Source organism: Epinephelus moara, chromosome 7 (assembly GCF_006386435.1).
Source record: "Epinephelus moara isolate mb chromosome 7, YSFRI_EMoa_1.0, whole genome shotgun sequence".
In the NCBI taxonomy this organism is placed as follows: Eukaryota; Metazoa; Chordata; class Actinopteri; order Perciformes; family Serranidae; genus Epinephelus; species Epinephelus moara.
In genome coordinates, this window is record NC_065512.1 from 10,741,251 (window position 1) to 10,766,591 (window position 25,341).

Here is a 25,341-nt window from a genome sequence, read left to right on the forward strand (position 1 = left end):
TCATTTTTACAGTGTGATATAATAATAATAATAATAATAATAATAATAATAATAATAATAATAATAATGAACTCTATTCATAAAGCGCTTTTCAAAACAAAGTTGCAAAGTGCTTTACATGGTTTGATCTCGGATTTAAAACAATGTAGGATTCAAGCAAACAAAATGAGGCCATTTTAAGAAAATACAAAGAACAATAAAAATAAATTTTATTTATTTTATATACTTTATTAATCCCTGAGGGGGAAATTCAATTTTTCACTCTGTCAATTACACACAGGTCCGAACACACGCGCACAAACTGGACCTATACATGCACTAAGTGGAGAGATGTGAGAGTGGGCTGCCCATGACAGGCGCTCCGAGCGGTTGGGGGTTCGGTGCCTTGCTCAGGGACACATCGGCAGTGCCCAGGAGGTGAACTGGCACCTCTCCAGCTACCAGCCCACGGGGGCTTGAACAGGCGACCCTCCGGTTCCCAAAATAAAGTTAAAATACCATCACTCGAGCAGATAAGCAAAGTTGGCAACTGATTGCCCTGTACAGCAAATTTAGCAATTAGAGAAATACAAAATAAAAGAATACAATAACTGATGACAACACAAGATAAAAACAATTAAATAATCAAGTCAAATGAAATAAATAAATAAATTAAATTAAATTAAATTAGAAAAAATAAATTGATTAAAATGAGACATATACGAAATAAAAAAAGTGTGCTGAAATAAATAAAAGCCTTTTTTTTTTTTAAATTGCACAGCTGCAATCCAGCAATAAAAAGGGGGAAGGACAGTTTGTCCCACAGCAGGTTGGAGATGTGACACTTTTTGACGGTCCCTTGCCATAAAGACACTACACTGTAACTCTGCTTGACGGAATTGTCAGACGGTCCCTAACTCGGTCAGGCTGAGTAGTTGATGCTGGATCTCGGAGCAGCAGCAGACTGCCAGTCCGTCGCTGCAGTCCGACAGAGCGGCCAGTCATCAACATCCTCTCAGCGTCCGCGGAGCTCCCAACGCTATGTTGGCTCTGAGCTGACGGTTAACGGCTCAAACGGAGCAGGCTACGACGGTGTGGACATACGTGGACATGAGGACACCCGCCACAGCGACTTCTTCTTCCAAAACCGGGACCGGGAATCCTGACTGGCATCGATTTTCACCGAGCAAATGAGAAAAGGTGGTGATGCAGCACAGCGGCGTCCACACAAGAGACCGCCTCTGTCAGTCCGTAGCCAGCTAGTTAGCGTTAGCAACCTAGCCTGATAGCTAGCACCTATATACAGGCTATCACCAAAGCTCAGGCTTTACCACTAGCTAAAATGGCAGCGAGCCCAAACACGTATGTGGGGATACTTTTAATTTTTTTTTACCCATTTTTATTTCTCCGCGTTGCCTGTCAGTTTATTCCCAACTGTTCGTGTTTTATGCTAGCAAACGTTAGCTGGATAAGTTAGCCGCTCGTTAGCTACATAGCATTTTGTATCGGCTAATCACCTCACACAGACTGGCACTGTGAGAATGAACTTGGTATTCTGTGTGGAGACGCCGTAGCTCCATACAGACCCGATGGAAAACTACTGGATTCAAATAAATAGGCTCAGATGTGTATGTATATTAACATTAGCCGTCTCTACCCTTCAGGCGTTAATATATTAATGTTTAAAGGGGCTAATCGCCTAATTTCCACCCATCCATCCTTCATATTAACACTTAGAGCAGTTGCCGTGCGTCCTGTTTCTGCATCTGCGGCCACGGGGGAATAAAGCCTGCGCCTTTTGAAATACAGCCACATGGGTATTTGCTGTAAGGACTGAGTTAAGGATGTAAGACAGCACAGGGTACGTGCATGCAGTGTATTTAGCTTGCATGTCCTGCCCCCCTTCGCAAAGGGCTGCCACACAACTGTGAATTGTCATTCCGGTCGACTCCGGTGGATACGAATGGGAAGCCGATTTGTGATGTTGCTCTTCATTTCCATCATTCTTCGCCGTTTTATCACCATATACATTATGTCTGACAGCAAGCTGTATAGCACTGCAATGCCTTAATAAAAAGGTGTAATAGAAAGCTGGGCTCATTCTTCAGGGATGCCAGTGTGCGCAGTTGAAGTGGAGGCAGGTGTTTGGTGATGGTCTCAGAGATATTGCACGGTCTCTTGATACCTTAAGCCTCTGGAAAATATGTTTGTCATGTTCCTCATGGCCAAAGGATTAAGTGGTGTGTGTGTGTGTGTGTGTGTGAGAGAGAGAGAGAGAGAGAGAGAGAGAGAGAAGGAGATTCTGAGGTATTTATTTTTGACATGACATGTTATTAAATTCACCCACAGCATACAAAAGGATTGTTTATTACTGTAATATTTCAGCTTTCACTTGATTTAAGACATATTCCTGATTTGCCACCACATGTTTGATCGTAATTCAGCACTGGTAGCCTGTCAGAGTGCAGGGTGAGACGATGCTTGGGGTTACAAGGGACATGCTGTCGAGGTGAAGAGATGACAACTAAAGGAAAGCATATGAAGGGTGTGAGCTCTCACAGAATCCTGACTGTGTCGAGGCAGCGTGGTTAAAATGAAGGGAGGAAAAGATCTGTTTTTATCTAAAATGGTGGCAAGTCTTTGGTAACTACACTGTAGTTGGATTTCTACCACTGTCCACTAACTCTTTGCCTGCTTTTTTTCCAGAATCGTCATGACCGTTTTCCTGCTGACCAGTCACTCCTTCACTGAGGGACCTCGGCCCGTTTTGGTTTCTGGACTTATCACTGCAGGGATGAGATAATAAAGTCAACCAGCTTGTGCATGCTGCTACAACAACACCTGTGGCACCTGTGAACCCACCCCACACCCTGCCCTCCCCCTAACCCCTCCCCGAGCTACGTTCAAGTCAACAGTCAAAACATGACGACGCCGGCTCTGCTGCCGCTGTCGGGCCGCAGGATACCCACTCTGTCGCCGGGCGCCTCCTCTTTCCCGCACCACAGGGCTACGTTGAGGCTCTCTGAGAAGTTCATCCTCCTCCTCATTCTCAGTGCCTTCATCACTTTATGCTTCGGGGCCTTCTTCTTCCTCCCGGACAATTCCAAGCACAAGCGCTTTGACCTGGGCTTGGAGGATGTGCTCATCCCTCATATTGACTCACCCAAAGAGGGGAAGCACGCCTCTGGACAGTTGGTCATACATGGACAGGGAGGACATGATGAGCACAGACACAGGTAAGGACCAAGTTTTTTTTTTTTATATCAGATGTGTGACACAAACTGCCCTGTCACATCTGGTGTAGCAGGTGTACTAACACTCATCACTTCCTTAGCAGTCTGTTGTGACACCTAGGGGTGTTGCAGAGTTTGTAAAGTGATCTACACTCTCCTGAATGTTTAGATACACGTCAGCACAGGTGTTCCTTCCTCCTTTTTTTATCCCTTTGTGCAGCTGCAGTTGCTTATAATACTCTCAGCCTTTGTGTAATTTTTTAAGTTCTTGTACAACAGAATTTTTTATCACCTTGGCCGCAGTATTCTGGTATTGTCCCACGGGCAGACGTGGTTGAACTTGATGAGCTAGAACACACAGACTGTTTGAAAAGCTTTAGTAACTGCTTAAACAGGCTCGGAAATTACTGCCCACCACGAGCCAAACGCTGGTATGATTTTGGCTGCAGCTTTTACATTTGTCGTTTGGTTTGCCCAGCCTCTTTGGCTGGTCGCCAGCTGTCGCTCTGAGGCTCTTTCCCCTCCTTCCTAAATCAAATTCATATTTGGCTACTCTAAGTGTCTTGTGCTATTTGGAATCCTCTGTGCTGGATAAGTTTTATGCCCCTGCTACCAAATGTTATTCTCAACTGACTGAAGTTACTTTAAAGTGGGATTTTATCATATTTACATTTCAATGAATTTTTAATTACTCACTGTAAGCCAGTAAATTAGCTCTTGGGGCTGTTTTGTAATGTAAAAGCCACATAGCTTTAATTTTTGGGATGATCTAACAAAATGGCTACTTCATGTTTGGGACTCATGAAGAGTAGTTTTGATTTAATTGTTGTTTCTTGACTGTCAGGTTGAGCTGTTTAATATTTAAAGGTATACTTTGCATGATTGTCAGTTACAGCTTGTGAATCCGCTCGCCAGTTGGTGTTTGGCCTCACTATATTTCCGTTTTTTTTGGTGCTGTGTCTCTTGGTTGCCTGCTGCTTACGGTCCTCACCTCACCTGAGCACTGGGGTTACGCACCTATAAATGTCCCAAGCACAGAAACTAAGAAAATACAGGCAGTACGCAGAGTCTTTGTAAACACATACACTGCCACACACTAAGTGATTATAAGTGCATACATTGTTTTTTAAGGAAATTCTTGCGTAGTATATCTTTAACATTTAGCAGTTTTTGGCATTTTCTGATTAATTGAATGTCAGGCTCTGTGGGTGTTCAGAACAGAGCACTACCTACACACTGAAGAATTGAAATAACAGTATAGTGTTTTTCTGTCTAATTACATATGCAGTGTCATTTGATTGGCAGGACTCATGCATATATGAATCACACTGCACTGGAATGTATGTGTATTATTTTGTGATGAAAAACTACTTATGGCTGAAATAAAATGCACAAAATGCCAAACAGTAGGTGGAAAGCGTAATTTTATTGGAACGATCTGCTCCATGCTGGTGTAGGAGGTCATTAGTTTTACCGAGTGCTGGGCAAGGTGTTAAAAGCAATTTCTCAGTTTCACAGTGGGTACCACTGAGTGTTACCTCCTCGTCCCCTGTGGTGCCGCCATTTTTCCATCCTGAAAGCCTTCTAGAGCTTGGGATTCTGCCTGCTTGAAATAACATAATTATTTTAGTCCAGCGACTCGGAAGGAGCAGACAGTACTGGGCTCAAGTGGTGCTGTGAGTCATAGTCGGAACCACAAGGGTTTCTTTGAAGCGTAAAGGTGGGAGGCTTGGAGATGTTCATGTTTCTCCAGAGGTGGCAGTTTATAGCGGGGATGAGAAGGGACTTGGTGATGGAATGCAGGAGCGCTGGGAGCAAGACGTGACTAGGCTGCATTTCTGGACACTTTCGCTGTTTGGTGGTGTTTGATGCTGAAATTTGTCACACGATCCCTCTCTGTTTCGAGTAAACCCCTATAGGGATGCACAGATTGTGAAATATTGGGTCAATATTGCTGTACAAAATGACAGTTTGACTGATGACCTATATCGATACTGATGTTTTTTTGTTGTTGTCATTTATTTTGTTTTTGTTGATAGGTATATTCCTCTTTTTATGCCAGGGAAACAAAGATAACTTTATTATAAAAATATAACTGAACTGTTGTAAAGTGATTCAGGTCTTCATTACACCAAAAAAAACCCAAACCTTCAGTATAACCTTTCACATAAAAAACAGCTTTAAAACCCCACAATATTATAGATACCATAATATCCTCTTCAATGTGTGTTTTGTTTTGCTGTAAAACATGAACAAAATTATCTTTTCTCACCAAAAACTAAATTTTACAAGATTATATGAACACGTCATATTGTTATAATTTACCTTTGCTCAATACTCACTTTTAGCTTTAGCTCAAATACATCATAATGTAACTCAGTGCAACCTCCACTAGCTGTTAGTTCCAGACACTCGCTGCTAACAGCTAACGCTAACTAGCTCTCCTTCCACCAAAGTCAACAAGGATTTGTTGCTCACAGTGTAGGAAGGGCTGTCACCTTCTGGTCGGTTGGTTGATTGGTTGGTCAGCATGCTCTTGTCTTACTTGTATTTGTCCTCTGTGACTGTTGGTCTTTGCTGTGTTTGTCCCACACCTTCTCTACTGTGACTGGGTGGCTGGTGACAGTGAAGAGGGCAGCGTTTCACCCAAAGTTAAACATGTTTCAGCTCTTATTTTAAATCAGAAAATGGATAAATAATGGCAGAAGACATTCAGTGTTGGAGTCTCCAAAAAGTGACTGCAGTTCAAGCCTGGATTATAAAGCTTCTGAAAGGACTACAGTCACACTTGAGCCCATGTTGGAGCGGCAGGATGGCTGACGTTAGCCTCTGGGCTAAAAATGATAAGTCTCTCTCTCTCACATGCAGCGCTACAGAGATATTCAATGTTAGTATTGTTATGTTGTATATGACATGGTCAACCCCAGAGTTAACTTCTATAGTGTCCAGCTTTTCAGATTTTTCTCATCAGTCCTGTTCAACGTTTAATGGTGAGAATGACTCGCACTCGCAGCTCAGGTGCAAAAGCATCACAGTATGCAGGTTATTTTTGGATAATATTACAGTAGAGATCACATTTATTCTTCACTGGAGACATTCCATTTAAATGTACAGAGTTTACTTGCCCTGGGCAGGCGTTAATGTCGAGCCCTGTGACAGGAAATAAGTGCTTTGGTGGACATTCATTGGTGGGCATTGCACTGTGGTGATTTAGTTCATCTAGTTCATGCAGATTTTTTTCCCCCATTGGCCAATCGATTGGTTAAAGAGGCGACCAAGATTTTCTTTGGTTGACTGCGGCCCTAGTCTCACGCCCCAACAGCATCCCGGGGAAGAGCTTTGATTGTTCCAGTCACGTTTTTGATGACCCTGGTACCCCAAGCCATCGTCAGTCCGGAGCCCTCCATTTTAGCCTGCGCAAAATTGATGTGACACAACAGAAAAACCACCTTACGCCATCCTATTTGCCGATAGGCTGATGGCAGCAACAAGGTGAAATTTGGCCTTCAAAATAAATTGATATGGCTTTATTAAAATGGCATAATTTTGTAAATTCATTAGTATGGTCATTGAGTTCAGATATTAAGAATGCAACAACACACGACAAACATCTCTGCACATATCGATTGAATTTCAGAGCTGTGGTCCAAAGTGGCTTGTTAAAGTGAGATAAAAGCAGAAGCCACTGAGCTGTCCCCGGGATGACAATTTAAGGGTTTGAGGAACAAGAATAATACCATTGAGATCTCTTTAAATTAGTTTTATGCAAATTCAGTCTCCAAATGCTCCCTGTGCATTTAACCTTACATAAGCATTCATGTGATGCGATATGTTTTTATTTTTTCTCACTGCTTATAGCGGCTTATGGAAATGTGTTCAATTTGCTCTTTGGTACGGCTGCCTCAGCTGTTCTTAAAGTCATCATTGTGAGCTCCAGAGGACCAGGGTTCAAACAGCCCCCGGAAAATGAGGCGCGCTAGCATTTAAAGAGACCCTCAGGAGCTCAGACAGGCTCGTAATAATTTCACCTTTACTTTATTTGGCCACAAAAAACCCCACAGAACCAGTTCTCTGTTCACAGGTTCATCCTGTTAATAGTCTTATGAAAGCTTTGGAGAGAGCAAAGGTTATTATTCTATTTGCCATGAGGTAATCCATCTATTTTAGTTAATTCTTCAGATATTGACAGCAATCCAAAACGCCTGAGAATATGGTTAAATGGCATTGCACACATTCTGGCTCGTGCTCTTCTGCAGTACAGTACTTTATTTCCGTTTGTGTCTTTTTTTATTATTGTGGCTGTTTGTGAACTAGCTGCATTTGCTTTGCTGTTTACTCTTGCTGAGACAAAGTTTAGTGTTGTGTCCTTAACATGAGCAGCACAAGGACCCATAGCTTAGGCAGAGTCATGCCATGTCCTAAGTCCTTAGATTCCTTAATTTCTTAGGCTTGTCGCAGTAACTACTTTTGATGAGTGATATATTGTCCTAGATATAATTGTGATAAATAATATTATTGTAATTTTGAGACCATTTATGCCACTGATGTAATGATAATATGACAGTATAATAATGAAAGTACATCCTTTCAAAGAGCAATAAACTTTTAATTCTCAAGAATATGCAGACATTGGATTGAAAGTATTTAACATATGTTTGAATAAGTAATTATGTACAAGAAAGTAGACATAACATTATAGTACAATACCGCAGTTACTGTGTTGTAGTGGAAAGTGGGCAGTTGGCTGGTGGGGTTAGGGGAAATAATTGATTCTTAGATGTATCGTGATGCAGACGTGGACGATGTGGCATCGATTCACAAATGTCAATGATTGATTATCTAAATGTCTGTTAATAACGTGATGTTGATTGAATGAAAGAGGTGGAGCTCAACCGTTAGGGCAGTGCAGCGCCAGACAGTCTACAGTGCGGACATGCTATATTTAACTTACATCACAATACATCTCTGGTTGCAAGCTTGTTTTAATTTAATGTTTAAATAATTACATTTGCAAGGCAAACGTGAAGTATATTTTGAATACTTTTTACGCCATCACCCAGAGATGAATGAACGACACTGGCTGACCAATGCACACTTCAGTATGAATCAACTTAAGCTTTTCCTGGATCCAGTGTGCAGCGGAGAGGCTGCTTGCCATCGCTGGAGACGTTAAAATAACAGCAGAGCACGCCGCTGTCCCCTCATTTTGTTATTGTTATACAGGCAGGAGACTGTAAGGTGCCTTCATGTTAATTAATTCACCAATTAATGCAGTTAACTTTTAAGATAAAATGGCTACGGACCATTCATTGTTCAACAGTATGAGAATTGCAAACTTCACTTTCACTTTGTGGTGAAATGTTACAGTATGCAAACACTAGACATTATACCGGCCAAAAATATCCCATAATAGGTTACCATGAGTAACCACAGATGGACACAATCTGACTGGTTTTAAAGCTAGGATATCGACGCACAAGAGCCAGATTGTATGCACGTAAATTCATCTGTTTGGTTAACACTACGAATATAGTACACTATGTTTTAAAAGTTTCAAGTAGTCATACACTGAGAAAAATAAATCATATTTTGAAATTTTGATGCATTGTGATACATCGATAGCTAATTCATCATCAAATCGTTGCCCCCTGAACCGTAATCAAATCGTAAGGTGCCTGGTGATTCACACCCCTATTGGCTGATGGAGGATTTATGGAGTGGAGGATGAAGTTGTTGAAAGGTAAAACTATATGAGAAAGAATTTTTGGCTCGTTACCAAGGGGTTGGCAAGCTAATGACTATCATAATTGTGCCTCTTACACTCCAAAAGTGCAGCAGCAGGCTACCAGTAAGCTACGCTATGATGTCTTTTAAGTGTTTGATTTTTCTTCGGAGTCGCGCAAGTAGGCGGTTTGTGGTTAGAAAAAAAGGGAGAATCGCCGCGCCCAAGTCTCATAATGATCGGGAAAACCCTGCTGTTTATTCTGGCGTTATGTTGGCTAAAATGTTTGTGATATCTTTATGTAAAAAAACACAACACGTTAAGAAGTGCAGCAAAATGATTGAGGTCATGTCCATTTTTTTGTACGATAAGTCTATAATGTAATTGTCGTGACAGGCTCAGATCAAATATAAGACAGTTTCTCTTTACAGTTGAGCTAGGCATTCAATCATTCTGTTTTTCTGTCACATACTCGCCCCCTCTCCTGTCAAACTCACTCAAGTTTACAACCTTCTGTACAAATCTGTCTCTGTGTGACATTGTTTTCATGGCTGCTTGACATACGACATTTGTCCTTATCTGTGGTAACGATCTCTGGAGATGCTTACTGGAAAATCTTTCCTCTTTGGAGGTTATGTAACGAGCTAGCAAATGAGTTGTGGGTTAAACAGGTCTTACTGGACTGGAGCTGACAAACTTTGACAGACACTCTTGAAAGCAATGGGAAGAAACTTACCTTTTAACATTAATACTACAATTATACAACACTCTTCCTAAGTTAACTAGATACTTAAGATACTTGAACTTTGCTTTTGTGAATATATAAATGTCTAGTACTTGAATATCAAAATATTCCCTTCATTTCAAACATAATTTCCAGAAAAACATTCAAAATTTGAGTCAATACGATGCAACCTTTAAGCAAAATATCAGCTCAGTCAACTTGCAAAACGAATTTTCCCACTATAGTAGCATCTGTATCTTTGGGGAGGTTTTGTGACGTCCAATGCTGAGGTTGCCAATGTCGTACAACAAAGGTTGATGCTGTTCAGTTGTTCCATTTATGTAAACTCCATTTACTCGGGATAATCCTCAGACCTTCATGCCAACCATCCTCACTGAGAACAAATTTCTACTTGAGTATGACTGCCAACTGAATATTTCTGCACAGCAGGAGGTACAAGGGGAGTACAGTCAGGATGCGTGCTGGAAAGTGATCTTCTGTGCAGAGATTATCACTACTGGCTCGCCCTGTATTGTCTGAGTCCTTGTTTTGGGATGGCAACAGAAGTCTCAGCGTGTGGGATCTCAAAACCTCATTAAACCAAGCGGAAACTATCATACCACAATGGGTGGGTGGCAAACAGTGAGATCAATACGTGTCACCTGATTGCAATACTTCAGTGTTTGCAGTTTCTTGATTTGAAACTTTATGCATATTAATCTACTGCTGTGTTTTTGCTCCATATGTTGCAAGAACTTTATGATTATTTTTATTTTTTTTGTCTTGCTGATGTGATGGAGAATGCACAGAACAATCGTGACCATTTGTGTTATCAGATTAGTGCAGCGTTCAAGGAAATGGTTTGCATTTCTACTTTTTGTATAATGAATGTGTGTAGAGGGACTTGTACCTTGGCTGCGTATGATTATCACAAGGATGGAGGGCCAGGATCCTATTCTAGTCGACAATTTGCAAGGTGAACTGAAATGAAACACCTTTGGATGGCTGTCCGGAGTGCCAGAAATCACTTGGGTGCAGTGCTCTCTCCAGCTCAACGTACCATGAGGCTGTTAATGATTCTACCTCGGTTTTGTTGTGGTCTGACTCGAACAATAAAGGAGTAGCCAGGAGCAGTACTCTTCATTGGAGAGGGCGGCAAGTTGACATGTTGACAGAGGCAGTGACATTTCAGGAACAGAATAGCCATAGGCAGTGGGTACAGTAGCAATGAGGAAGGTAGAAAAAAATCCTTTTTATTATTTGGACATCGGTGCGGACTGAATATTGAGAGAAGCAGTTTGTTTCACAGAACCTAGATAATTAATTAATGCCCCCAGACTAACAGGTAATGAATAACCAAGGCCAGTGCATAGTAAAGAGAAAATAGATGTTTTTTGCTTTAACTTATCAAATGTTTATTTGATAGTAGTTTGATAGTTACTATCCCAATTAAGGAAGTGACTAACGCTGGACCAACTTAACTATGGAAAACAAAATTCAATGTGTCCTGTGTTGTTGGTAGTTGCAAGGCTCTGAGGAAATTGGAAAGTGATCCGTTGTCTTTGCGACAGCGCCAAGAATAGTCCCACTTGGAAACCCCAGGGGGGAAGGAGTTGAAAAGTTGTCTGTTTTCACTTTACAATTTCTGTATGTGACATTCAGACATTGATATAGCAGAAAACCACTGTTTGCTATGATGATTTCTGTTAAGAACGACCGCGTGAAGTCAAATATCTGTACTGCTTGTTGCTCAGACTGCACAGATTATTGTGCGACCAGATGAACAATGTTAGGTTAGCGTCTGTCGCCCTTGTCTGTGTGGTATGTCTTGCACCACTGCCCCTCATCGGCCCCCATCGGCTTTAAATTTGGCAGATTTAGCATGTTTAAGAGGCCTCGGCACTGGTGTAGCGAATTGAGCCAGCCATTGAGCTCTTTAGCAGAAACATTTTGTAGTGGTTTATGTTATTGTTCACCGCCGCATGGCAAATATGCGCTGTTCTTTCAACATTTGATTGTATTGTTAATGTGTTAACTGGCTAACTAGCATTAAGACAGTCTTCCTTTTTCCCTCTTTGAAAGACGAAAACACATTAACGCCGTTTGCTGGTGTCGAGCGCAGAAAATACACACTGTGACTGTAGTCTTAGTGGTTTACACAGTTAGCTCTGTCAGCATTGTTGCTGTTGTTTAACACTGTAAATGGAGGTAGCTCATCTACCTTGATGTTTAGCCCCTTTCAGAAACATCTTATTTATTGCTTTTAGAAATGCATATGTAGTTGGGCTGAAAGATGGTTTCATATAATTGATAAAGATAATTTGTTAGTTGTAGCCCCACATTTGCTGTAATGTGATGCATCTATGTTGGAAGACATTTTTATTAATAACACGATATAATTTCCAAACATATCTCCCAGCCTTACATTGCAGTTGGCCTGAAAATCAAAATCCTATATGAAGCACTGTTTGGTGTATTCTCTGATGACAGTGACTTGTCCATTCAGACTCAAAGCAGTCAAATGAAGACATCTGAATTGTGTTATTCTGCCCAGGTTTGGAAATTACAACATGACCATTCATGCTGGGTTCTTGCCAAAGTGCTCAGTGGGTTCGACAGGCTTGCCATCTGCCACCAAAATTAATCACAATTTGGCTGTGTAGTTGTGCTTTTTAGTGAATCAGTCATCAGTTAGTGCTGCGTAATCTTGAGCAATGTGTATATGGTGTGAGTGTTTTCTTTTACAAGCACGGGGAAATTTGCAGTTTCATGGTAATGAAGTTTTCCTCTGCTGGGCAACTTGATTTGTTGGCCAGGGATTTTCTACAGCACTGAAGGACCAATTTCACGACTCTGTTTGGATCATCTTCACAACTGAGGGGGAAAAACAGCCTCTTGCAGTTTTAGGGATAGCTCAAGTCACTGCTGCAATATCCTGTTTTCTGAATGAATATTTGGCCCGATGGTCCAGTAAATATCAGATCATCTACTAGTGGCTCTTCAAGTGGCTGAGTGAACTGGTCTGTGCATCCGCATGGGTATGAATTGCTCATGCAAGATGTATTAGTCCCCACTCTGCTCTCTGTCATATCTAAAAAGATACTGATGAAGACTCGTATGTGAAATGTCTGATAGTAGAATTTGTGAAGACTATTCCCATGTAACCTGAAGCTTTCAATCGTTGTGTCCAAAGCCTCTGTCTTTACCCACGTGTCTTAACCCTTCTCATCACTTGACACCGACTCTTAGCTGCCGGCAAGGAAAGACTCTGTGGAAGCCCAGACCTCATGCTATTAGATGACCAAACTGAGAAAACTGGCTTTGAGCAGTGTGACATTTGATGCCGCAAAAAGAAGCTAAAATAGGATTTTAAAATAAAAGCTTTCATGTTTGTAGGCAATTTTAAGTTACTGTCAGTGACTCTCATTTCTGAGAATGAGACAAATGGAACTATTGCTGGAAACCATTAGAGCTGTTGCAATTTCAGTGCATCCATGTTAGTGGCAAAATAAGTGGTATGATACAACACCTGCTTCATACCTATACTACCTTTATTATGGGTTCAGTTTTTGGTTGTGGTGACTAGGCTTGCTGCAGTGGTTGGTGTTACAGGGTGTTACACGGTTTTCGGGTTTACACGATTACATCACTAGTCTGAAAACAGATGCTATAAATTGAAAGTGTTTGCTCTGTACAACAGCAGCAGGACAGAGAAATGTTAGCAAGGGTCAGATTTCATTTACCACATTACAAGAGTAAGGAGAATTAACTGTGAAGACGTTGGTTGAGGATTTGGTACTCATACTCGTACTCTTTGTCCTCCGCTTATCCGGGTCTGGGTCGCGGGGGCAGCAGCCTCGGCAAAGAAGCCCAGACAGTCCTCTCCCCAGCCACTTCCGTCAGCTCTTCTGAGGGAACCCTGAGGCGTTCCGAGGCCAGCCGGGCGATGTAATCCCTCCAGCGTGTCCTGGGGCGGCCCCGAGGTCTCCTCCCGGTTGGACATGGCAAATGTCTATGATTTGTGCTGTTTACGGCTGTTCCTATAACTTAAATTGGGAAAAAGCAAGGCCCACTCTAAGTCCAAAAAAAATATGGCATAAATTAGAGAAGTTAAAAAATACCCATGAGAAACCGCAGCAGATTTGGATAAAAAAAAATCTCCACCCTCAGTCTGGAGGAGCGAAGTTAGCTAATTACAAACGTAAGCATTAAAGCGTTGTGTTAAACATGCCTTGAATTTGTTGCAGTTACAATGTGCTGGGACAAATTCTCTGTGTTTTAGCCATGACCTGGATTTTTAACATTTCAACAGACCTCTGGAAACGGTTGACTGAGTAGGTAGAAAATAGTAGCTGAAGTTAGCTAACGTTACCTGGTAACGTTGGCCTGACAGCGGTGCTTCCATGTAGAGAGCCAAATTCTAAAAGACAGTTACTCTCAAGCACATTTACTCAGTTGTTTCAGTCGATCATCCGCTAGACTCTTGTACACTTTCCTTGGCTCGTTGTGTAATGTCAGTAATGTCAGGAGGTCTGGAGGAATTTGTAACGACGTGTGACGTCCACACCGGGTAAACCATTTAAGCTGTGGGAAAAATCACTCTTCCCCATTTTTAAAGGATCACGACCAACATGAATTTCAATTTTCTGACAATACCTGCTGCCTGCGTGTTCATCCAACCCTTTAATGTAGAGTCACATTCCTCTATTTCCCGTTCACGCAGCGTATAGATTTATCACCTCCTGCCCTCCATCTGAATTTCGTGCATCATAAAAGTCACCAGATTGCAAACAAGCTATAGGGAGCCTGAAAAAGTTAATGAGGGAAAAGGAGTTGGTTACATAAGAAGTTGGAGGTGTGCGGCCTGTCGCCTGCAGCTCTTCATCTCACAGCTCAGTGTGGCTGCTCCTGACTTCTCCATGGCTCCCTGCAATATTTCAAACTTATCTCCTGTCAACAAATGCAGAAAGTGACCGTTTTGTAGATGCAGTTTTGATTAACGATAGCAGTAATGCTAATCTCACTGACAAACGCTTTGCATCTCCTGTGACTACTTAATAATAATTGCCAGTTAAAAGCATTAGCAGTAACAGATATTGAGTGTCATCAGTGAATACTTTGATGACTGTCACGTGTAATTGGTAACACCAATTTTGTTACGGGTTTAAGAAAATGTCTTTACTGTGGCATCCCCCCATGGTGACCCATGTTTTGAGTGGGTGCACTATGGTGTTGTTTGCTTGTATGTTTTTTTTTTTTGTTGCTCTGATGAGAAGTGAGTCAGGTTATGTTCAAACACAGCCGAAGGTGGAAGAAAATGTACAAGCACAACCTTTTCGCACTGCAACCCGCTCATAATGGAGTTTAGTGCTGTGACCGCGAGTAACCTGGTTTCAACACTTATTGCCTTGCCAGTTATTGTTAGTGTTGCGCGGCCGTGGCTTTGCCTTTGCGCTCTGATACGGCCATAAATCAGCATCAAAGCTCCACAGATCATATTTAAGGCCTGGGCCAACATCAAAGTGTACTTATTTATCATATTTAGTGTGATCTTAGATATCATTTCTGTGTCTTCACGCTTCATTGGCCTGTCAGCTGCAAAGTAAATCTAGGTTGGGCTGTGTTTGTATCTGGTGTGTGTGTGTGTATTTCTCTATGTGTAAGACCCCCTTCTGCTAATAAAGGCGCACCAGCATGTACGTGCACCTCACCCCATCACACACAAGTACACACACTGTCAAGCTACTCAACCTGGAAAAAATACCAAAGCAATGCAGTCAGTGCAGAGGGCTCATGAAACCATCTACACTGGTTTGTAGATTCAACAGAGGCATAGCTACTTTACATCGGCCTCTGTTCAGAGCAAATGGAGGTGTGAATGTACCTCACCTGCTGCATAAAAGAGGCTTTTCACACATCCATCACCACTTTTGAGCCGCTTGAAATTTCTCGTCTAAAGCCAGGCTACGGGGCTGAATGTATCAAGGGTTAGGATTGGATTTTTGTGAGCCTAAAATGGAGCTTTTAAAGGATAACATCACTGCAATTTTAGCTTTGTCCCATCACCATGATTGCTTTTAAAAAGTCTAACCCGCAGTGGTAGAATTGCTCTGTTCAGCTGCAGGTTTCTTTTCCATTCTGAAAATCAAAAGGCACCTTCTATTCCCCCTCCAAAAAATGGATTAAAAACATCAAACGTCTGCTTTGACACGTCATGTTGACCTTTATCATGTTAAACGTCATGTAACTGCGAAAGGACCGTTTTTGTACCCACATTTGAAGTTCTCTGTAGTACATTGTGCAGGCCATGTCACAAATACATTGTTCCGGCAGGGGTGGTAAATTATAAAAGCCATTGTCCTTTTTGCTATTTTACCTGCCAGCTAGTGTTTTAGAGGAGTATGTGCCCTTCAGATGATGTTTGGTTGCTTGCCCAAGTGGCTGGCAGGGTACTCTGAATTTCCAGCTGCAGCAAGGATTCGGCTTGGGGTAGTTTTTCTTTTCTCTTTCTCATGTGGTTTTACTTTATTTTTCAAAAGTGGTGTTCACTGCAGTAGTTTCTGACTTGGAGCCAGTGTGTTGATTTCCAATAACTCAAATTCTGGCAACAAATGTTCACTTGGTAGACTCCAAACTTTTGAATTATACAAGGAATGTTTCATTTTCGTGACTGTATTCAGAAGTGACCTCCTAAACTGATCCTCTTGTTGCATGGGAAGTGGAATTTTAAAACATAAATGAGTTTAAAACTTACAGCATCAAGAACAAAATACAGAGCAGAGGTTGTGATAACCGAATACTTGACAGAATAGTGACAGAAAATCTGAAGGCCATCCATCATTTTGCAAGATTAGAGCAGTGAAGATGATCTATTATAACTTAACATAATTCATACCCCTGTCCAGTTGCTGGTGTGTTCATATTAGTTAGCTATTGTCTAGTCTTGTATTTGATCTCATGTGCATGACCTTGCTGTTTTGCTGGCTCTAGCCATTGCATTGGTGGCCTGTATCGCCATCTACCATTTCAAAATGTCTTGGCAGCTCAGTGTCTGTAGTGTTCATGGACGGAGTCTCTATTCATCTTTTCCCTCTGTAGCATTGTAGTGCTGCCAGAGAACACTGCAACAATGCTCTTCCACTATATGCAAAACAACATTCCACCTTAAAAGTTGCCTTTACCTGCTGGTGGTAGCCTGTGAGCATCACAGTGAATTAAATTATTTTTTCCTGGGCTGCAGCCCCTCTTACACTGCCTGTTCAAGGCTGGAATATCACGCTATTATTCTGCCTCGCCTTTCTTTATAAAAGGTACGATCACTAAACGGGGGACAGAGTTATCTTGCCTTGAAGATGGCAGTGGAGGTAGTAACAGCGCCAAATCGATGTCTGTATAAAAGGGGCAAGTGGCGGGACGAGATGCCTGTGACGTTTTGATGACATGTTATATGTGTGACCCACTGCTGGGGAATTTAAAAAGCAGCTAATAGCAGTTAGCAGCTAACTCGAAGAAGAACAGCCAAAAATGTCTGCAAGTTGGGGAGACGGTGAAGTCCAGGAGCTACTTACCCTCTGAGTTGAGGACAAGATCAGCCACCGTATAACAGGGACAGTAAATAATTATTATAGCCCTGTTATGATGGTGTTGTTTAGAAAGCGCAGCTGATGCACCTGTTATATGTCACACTACAGGCCGACTGGGGCGGCACAATGCCTCTGCTGTCTGTAGTTTAGTTGTGTAAAAATGTAAAGGCGGCTATTGCGTGATCTCTTTGTAAAAAGGCAAAACATCCTTTCATTTTATAGTTATAGTTAACTTATGTATGTAAACATGACCCTCCTTCGAAATGAGCCACAATGTACCTGTGCGAGTGCACGTATACTTGTGAGTCATGGGGGTGCTTCAGTATTTAAACAAATAACACTACACCCTTAGAAATATATATAGAAGTTTCTTTTGTACATTACTTACTAAAAGATGAAAATGAATAAATGAAAATTAAATGCTATTCAACATGTCTTATTATCATACAAATAGGGTAATAATATATTTTAGAGGTGGGAATCACCACGGTACTACATATCATCAATATTGCAATAACATAGTTTGCGATATATTGTGATTTTTACCTTTCTTTCTACTGCAGATCTATCCTCAAAGAAAGAAAATTGTCAACATCAAGATTAAAAAAAAGCCATTGATATTAATATTCTACTAGACTACCACAAATGTAATTTGTATTTGCAATATTAGTAATTTACCTAATAAAAAAATATATATTTGGGATCCGTGTATTGATACAGCATGCAGAATGTCAGTCTATGCTGTACTGATTTTTTTCCCCCACCGCTAACAGATTATGACACACTTTTTAGGATCTGTGCAACAAGAACATCTTTCGCAACCTCTGATACAGAAAAATTATAAAAAGAACAAAAACAGAAAATCACTGTTACTGTAAAGCTTTTTTCTAATTTTACCAGTCTTCATTACTATGCCGATTTAAACTGTGTTCTGTTGGCTTCAGAAAAGATATCACTCTATGCAGAATGAGATATCAATATAAATTCATCCTTCAGATCCATGTTCATAGTAATTTCACTAAGTCTCATCCTAATTAATTTGTCTGTTGTCAGGAGATTTCATCTAGTACAGTTGGTATTAGAGCGAACAGCCGGCAGAATGAGGAGTGGACTTCCATCAAGCATAATCTCCTCATTAACACTGCTGCTGCTTTTTTTTCATTATCAGATTTGTTCCCTGTGTGTCTCATTTCCTGTCTCTCTTTCTCTTGTTTTATTTCCATCTTTTTCATGTGATCACAATGTTGTTATATCTGTAGGACACAGCTGCAGCCTCTCACATTGGCTGGAGAGCAGTGTGTGTGTGTGTGTGTGTGTGTGTGTGTGTGTGAGAGTAAGGAGATAGCGTGCTTGTCTTTGTGTCTGGTCTTTGAACCGTAGTTTTTACTCCTGCTTTCGTTACTCGGAGGCTGTGCTACGGTTTAGGTTTTCACTCAAGGAATACAGTGTCTGTTTTCACTCATTAGCTGTCATTAAGTAAAACAGGAGGAACAAGTCGGTCAAATCCCCTGTGGGAGTGTTCAGTACAAACAAAAGCCTGCATACATTTAACTTTTAATGACACGTGGTATGAAACTATGAAACAATACTGACTAAATTGTGTCCTTAGAACTATTAATGGGATTAACGGTAACGGTAGAGTTAGCGATGTTATTATTCTCGGCCTTCAATCATTCCTCATGCTGAAGATTTTATTTTTTTTTATTTTGTTTTAATTTTTTTTTTAGGTTGTTTAACAAGTTAGTTGTGTTGCTTTGCAGCGCAGACACGTCTTGCACACTCTTTGCATTTGATTTGTTCTCTCTTAAATCCTGTGTGATTGCATGTTGCGGCCCAACAGCTCTTCAGAAGTGGAGACTGGCTGTTCAGGAAGTGCTTGAATTTAATATGCAGCAGAGTTCTATGAGCTGAGCATGCATTTTAAACATCAATATTGCAGTTGATCATGTTCATTTAATTGTGGGAAAATGAAATTGTGATCATGAATAATAATGGATTTATTGTGCAGCCCTAACATTGAGTATCAAAAACCCCTAAGCAGGGGGGTGAAGCCAAACACTGTTCATCTGCACACACTGCGATGCCACACAGCTGGTTCAATATCAGCAAAGTTTCCCTTTATATTCATTGTCTTGTGTGGCGATCAGCAGTGATGTGGTGGTTCACTTTTACACTGTGATCTGTAGCCTATAGTTCGGCTTTAGCTTCTAACTATCTTTGTCTTTTTAACCTGTTGTTGCTGCTGAGTCAGTTTGACATCCTGGATATATCCTTCAAACACAGACTGTAGACCCCTCTGTCTGCTTCTCTCTGGAATCACTGGTTCAGTTTTCCAAAAATATAATATTTCTTCAGGGAGTGCAGTTAGTTACAGTGTGGGCTCCATGCTTACTGCGACAGCTGGATGCACCATCACAAAGGGGCGGGGCTTAGCGAAGGGTCAATTGAATTTGTTAAACATGGTATTATTCACACTGCTATTTATTTCAAATACAGTGTAAGACCTTACTGAGTAGTTCAAAGCTTCATTTATATTACTCAAACTCTAAATCAACAGCCAGGTGCAGCTGCCTCGTTTGCACGTCTATTAATTCAGTCTAAACCTGATATTTCTGCACAGTTGCAAATAAAGATAAGGCTACACTTATATTAGTAGTATTATACTATGTATAGAATTAGATTCCCCTGGTGGCTGCGTAGGATTGTGTCTGACTTGTGAGATCAAAACACCAAACAACTCAAGGGTGTTGTAAGTCATTTCCAAAATTCACTCTTCACTAGATTTGGCACTTGGCAGGTGTAATGTCACACCGTGAACACGTCAGACAACTTTTTTTTTATTTGCAGACTGGTCATTAACTACAGTACAGTAATCATACTTGTAACCTGCTTTCAGTTGTTGACATGCTTAAATATTTGTTTTTGTCATGTACGCTGACAAACTCTTGCTCGCTGCACCTGCCTGTTAGCTTAGGCGTCTGTGTGTGTTTGTGTTTAGTGTGCATGGCTGTCAAGGGCTGCACCCTCTGAGTAAAGCCAGGCCTCTAGTCAACAGTACAAAATGCCTCAGAGAATATGACCTGTCGAACATGGGAGTTGGTATGACATTCCCAGGGATACTGAGATCTGGAAAGACAAATAAAATTCTTGTAGAGTTTTAATATTTATATATGCACTATAAAGAACTAGAGCATTTTTATATGAATTGATATAATTACTCACAAATGAAGGCGTAATTCAGTAATAATGATCCATGCATTTTTGTTTGATTTGAATAAACAAGCACAGACTGAAATATTTTGCTTTATTACTTTACATTTATAGAAATAATGAGGCAGAAAGTGACCCAGAAACTGAGTGGAGTGAGCAGGGAAATGTCAGCACTTCATCATTAAATCTCCATAAGGACATCCTTACTGATAACTGTACGTATTGTTGTGAGTGTCATGTCACAGTTCATTATCTGCAGTTAGTCACACGGTCCTGCCGTATTTTCCACGCTCCACAGAGGAGGTCAGATGTCAATCAGTTTTAAAAAATTCAAAAGCCATGTCACAACGGGATACAAGGAACTGAAAAATAGACACATGACACAAACAACACAGAAACCCTGCTGTGCTGGATGTTTTTAACAGACAATTCAAAGAGCACAGTCAGAGTTTATGATGATAATCAAGGGAATTCCTTTATTTAAAAAAACAACCTAATCTCAAGAGGGTAAACAGCAAATTAAATTGTTCTAAAAGTATTATAAACACTTACAGTTTGGCCATTCTGTGTAGGATTGTTGTTTACAGTTTGTAAATACAGCGAAAATGAAAGTGATTCACTCTTGTTTGACATTTTGCTTAGCTATATTTCCATTTTTCTTTCCGGTGCTGTATCTCTTTGATGCCTGCTGCTCACGGTCTTGCACCTGGTCGCTGGTTCCCTTTGTTAAAGCCCCGAACTCTGTGGGGGTACGTGCCCATAAACATCCCCAAACCAGAAAATAAGAAGAAAATAAGAAAATACAGCTAGAGGACTGAGTCTCTGCAGAATAATACACCACCACACACTTCTAGTGTGGTCATAAGTGATGACAGAGAGGAATTACTTCTGTGTAAGTCTATAAATTGTTTTATTTATGAAAATCCTATATCGTATATCTTTAGTAACACCACAATCTTTAACATTTTGAAAGGACAGTGTGGACATCTTCTTTCAGTCCCTCAATCCTGTCTGCTGAAGGCACAGCTTCTAGTTTTTTTCCACCTTAGGAACATAGCTAAGGTATGAACATTTCTAAATGAAAAAGATGCAGAGAAATCGATTCATGCCTGTTTTTTCAAGCTGACTCGACAACTGTAATGCGCTTCTTACTGGCCTCCCAAAAAACACTACTGAGAGACTTCAACTTGCTCTGCAGCTCAGCTAGAACCAAAAGGAGAGAGAGCACATCAGGCCAGTCTGAGCTGCTCTGCAATGACTTCCTGTTACATCTACAAGTGATTTTAAGCTCCTCCTCCTCGTATACAAAGTCCTAAATGAGCTGGGGCAGAGCTACATTGCTAACACCCTTGTTAATTATTTGCCTCCAAGAGCACTGCGATCATCTGCTGCTGGTTTATTGGAGGTTCCCAACAACAGCTGGAAGAAGATCAGGGATGCAGCCTTTCAGTTACGTCCCCAAGATGTGAAACACTACCTGTAGATATCAGGGAAGCTAGCTCACTAAATATTTTTAAAAGAAAGCTAAAGATGTATCTGCCTTTAAGTAGCTCTGACTTTTCTGATACAGGTCTGAAAGTCTTTCTTTTTATGCTGTCACCTTCTATTTATGCTTCACGCTGCTGCAACTCTCTCAAAATTTATAGTTATACAATTGTATGATTTCAGTTCTTTAGTTATTATTAATATTATTTATAAAAAGAAACCTTTGACTGTCATCAAAAAGATGGATAATTAAAAAAGTCATTTTGCATTCACTATTTACGTTTGGACAAGTTCTGGTACCAGTGGTCCTCTAAAAACACAGTCAGACCTTTAAGTCGTAGATTGACTACTCGGTATTTTAGCAATGTTGAATGAGAGTATATTTTCTTGATCAAAATGAACTCATCTTTGAACACCCACAGTGTTCAGCAGTCATATTAGTGCAGCAAAAGATCAAAAAGACTTATCGTGCTTACCTGCATGCAGACTTTCCCTGAACAGAGATAATGAATACAGTATTTTATCAGCTTTATTTGCCATAATATAATATTTATTAATCTAGAATGTGATTGAAAATTGCAGCCACAAAAGACTTGGCATCTTTTTCCAAAGACGATAAGATTAGGACATTTTGGAGTACAGGTTTTCAGGGCTCAAGCCCTTCAAAGTTTGTCCAAATAGATGCAAGAACAAGAATGAAAACTAAATATATAACCAAGAGCTTGTGACTCACATGACCCTTGTCAACACAAAGGACAACGCTGTAATTGATTTTAAGCCGGATTTCCTGACTTAATAAGATGATGATGACTAAACAATGAGCTACAATCATGACCACTGGCATGTCGAGGCTTGATGAGATTAAGAGTACGACTGGACCAATGCAGTGATTTTTACCGGTGCAGTTTTCCTCACACTGTCCCTACTGTTATCAGCTTAGAGGGGTTGAATCAATGTCCTCCAACCCATGAAGTGATAGATGCCATTACTTCAGCTTGGTTAAGTTTGAGAATGATGGTGCTCCAAATGAAGTCAGGTGAGAGTTGAAGGTTTTCTAAATAAAAATGGGCTGTCGTTTTTTTTCGTATTTGGGAATGAACATGCAACAACTGCGACAACTATGATGTCATCTCCTGGTTGACAGTTTCATTGTGTGTGTGTGTGTGTCAGTGATGTAAAAAAAGAGTCTGTTTGCAATATCATTTGCTCTTTGAAGCTGCTCTGTGATCACTCACAGAGGAGCGGAGGGAGATGGATCCAGAATTTGGGAGATAATTGCAGATTTTGCAAGGCGTAACAGGATGAAGCAAGATGTAATGAATCACTGCTCCTGGTAAAATTACTTTTATAATGAGTTACCACTGGTATAGAGGGAGGAAGCTGCATGGGTAGCACCTTGGCGTTATGTAAAGATAGTTAAAGAACAAATCCAGATAAGTGATTGGCGTCAGGCCTTGAACCATCATCTCTAATTATCACTGCAGCTCTTGACAATGAACTGGCGCCCCATTTCTGGCCACCAGTTAAAAACTCTATAAGTGAAGGATGGAAGCAGATGGGATGAATGAACAGGAGAACAGAAGTGATAGAGAAATGAAGGATTACGCCATGTTTGCTGTGGGCATTTGATATTTATTTTGACACTACTAGTTAATTGAAAGAATAAACAAGCAAGTATCATCTTTGGTGCGAACCCATCGTGTGTGTGTGTGAGAAGGAAAGTGTGTGAAGCTAATCAGTGCTGCCCATTGGGAGTGTGCCTCACTCTGTCTCCCATTTGTCATCTCCCTGGAGTGCACCAGTGGTGACAAGACCTCTTGAAAGCCAGCAAGAAAAAAAAGAGACACTTGTTTGAATTGGTTTGCATGAGTGCTACACAGTAAGTTTTTAGTGACAGAAGAGACCCAAAAAAGAGACAAAATCAAGAACAAGAAAGTGTAGAGGGATTCGGAACGAGGGAGAGAGAAGCAGAGAGAAAGACTGAGCTTTCAGTCCTCGGGGACGATGTGACCATGGTTAACTACAAAGCTTCTCACCAAATCCCATCCCTGCCAAACACTGGAGCTGCAGCCTTGCTCCACAATGGCTCCCTGTCAGTTAAAGCAATGGGATCAAAGTGAGATCGCTCAACGGCAAATTAAGAATTGGCCCTCAGGTTTCCAAGCCTTGAATTTCAAATAAACCTTTCTGAATTCACGCTCGAATTCAGGCACCTCTTTTCTCCATAACCAGCACAGCCACACAAGCTGTATTAGAGCCATACGGGCTGGATAATAAATGTGCCTTGTACCAGAGCTGCAACACGCCAGCTGTTGGATTTATGATTGGCCTGGGGATGGGAAATGGGATCTCTGTTCTTATGAGGATTTTTTCCTCTCAGTGTCATGACTCTTGGGAAAGCTTTTGAAGCAATGAAGATCTGCAGGAATGCCTGCATGATGGTGGTTTAACAAGGGCAGAGTCGATGGCAATAAAAGAGTTTAGTGCCACAATTTGATTTGATGTTGTGTCCATTATCAGTCAGCAGTCGTGGGAGCAAAGCTTGATATGTTGTGGACAATCTGTTTGGAATAATACAGGGTTTCAGCACTGCCTCAACACAGCATTCACCACCACATTTAGATTTTCTAGTTTTGAAGCTGTGTCTCTATCTCTCCCTGTTGCAAGCATATTCTGGGCACAGACAGAGCAGCAGAGCGCCAAGTGCAGTGAAAATGCAACTTAACCGTTCGCTAATTGATATAGTTTTCATGTTGTCTGTCAACAGACAGGCTGCTTTCCTATGAAAACCATGCGCACTCCAGTCCAGCACTGGGGCAAACCAGTGTAACAGCAGCATAATAAAGTTTGCTTCACTTGCCTCTGTAGCAGCTGGTCCTCTAATCCATAGACTTAATCTGATTGATCTGAACACAAACAGATGGAGAGAAAGTAGGGGTGGGCAATATGGCCCTAAAATAATATCATGAATTTTCAGGGTATTTTGTGTTAACAATATTCTTGATGATATAATACATTTGAAAAAAAAAAGTTTTTATTATTAATTGAAGAACCTCATTTCTTTAGTTTGTGAACAACAACAGTAACTCAGAGTAATATTCAGATTCTGTTAGAATATTAATAGTTCAACAAAATAAAATCTACCACAAATTACACATTTAAACAGCTCCCAAATACAAAAACTGTCCCCTGGGATCTATATAAAAATCACTTAACGACACAGTGAGAGAGGAGAGGGAGAGACGCTGTGCTGCCGCCAGAGGAGCCGCTGAATGAGTTCCCTCTGAGCAGTAAGTCACCAAAAGAGTCTGAGAAGTCCGGGGCTGTTCATAAAACATTCAGGATGCCACAGTTTATTCCACACTACTGAAGCTGCTCCTCTTTTTGGAACCATTGCAAAGTCTG

The 25,341-nt window shown here is 40.9% G+C and overlaps 1 protein-coding gene across 1 annotated transcript in view; it reads left to right on the plus strand.

The window, feature by feature from the left end:
• Positions 1–918: 918 nt before the first annotated feature.
• Positions 919–25,341, plus strand: part of man1a2 (mannosidase, alpha, class 1A, member 2) — a 217,131-nt gene continuing 192,708 nt past the window's right edge. Inside the window, exons 1-2 of the mRNA XM_050048100.1 lie at positions 919–1,179; positions 2,686–3,215. Coding sequence (XP_049904057.1) covers positions 2,902–3,215 — 314 coding nt within the window. The 5' untranslated portion in view covers positions 919–1,179; positions 2,686–2,901. The remainder of the gene's footprint in view (positions 1,180–2,685; positions 3,216–25,341) is intronic.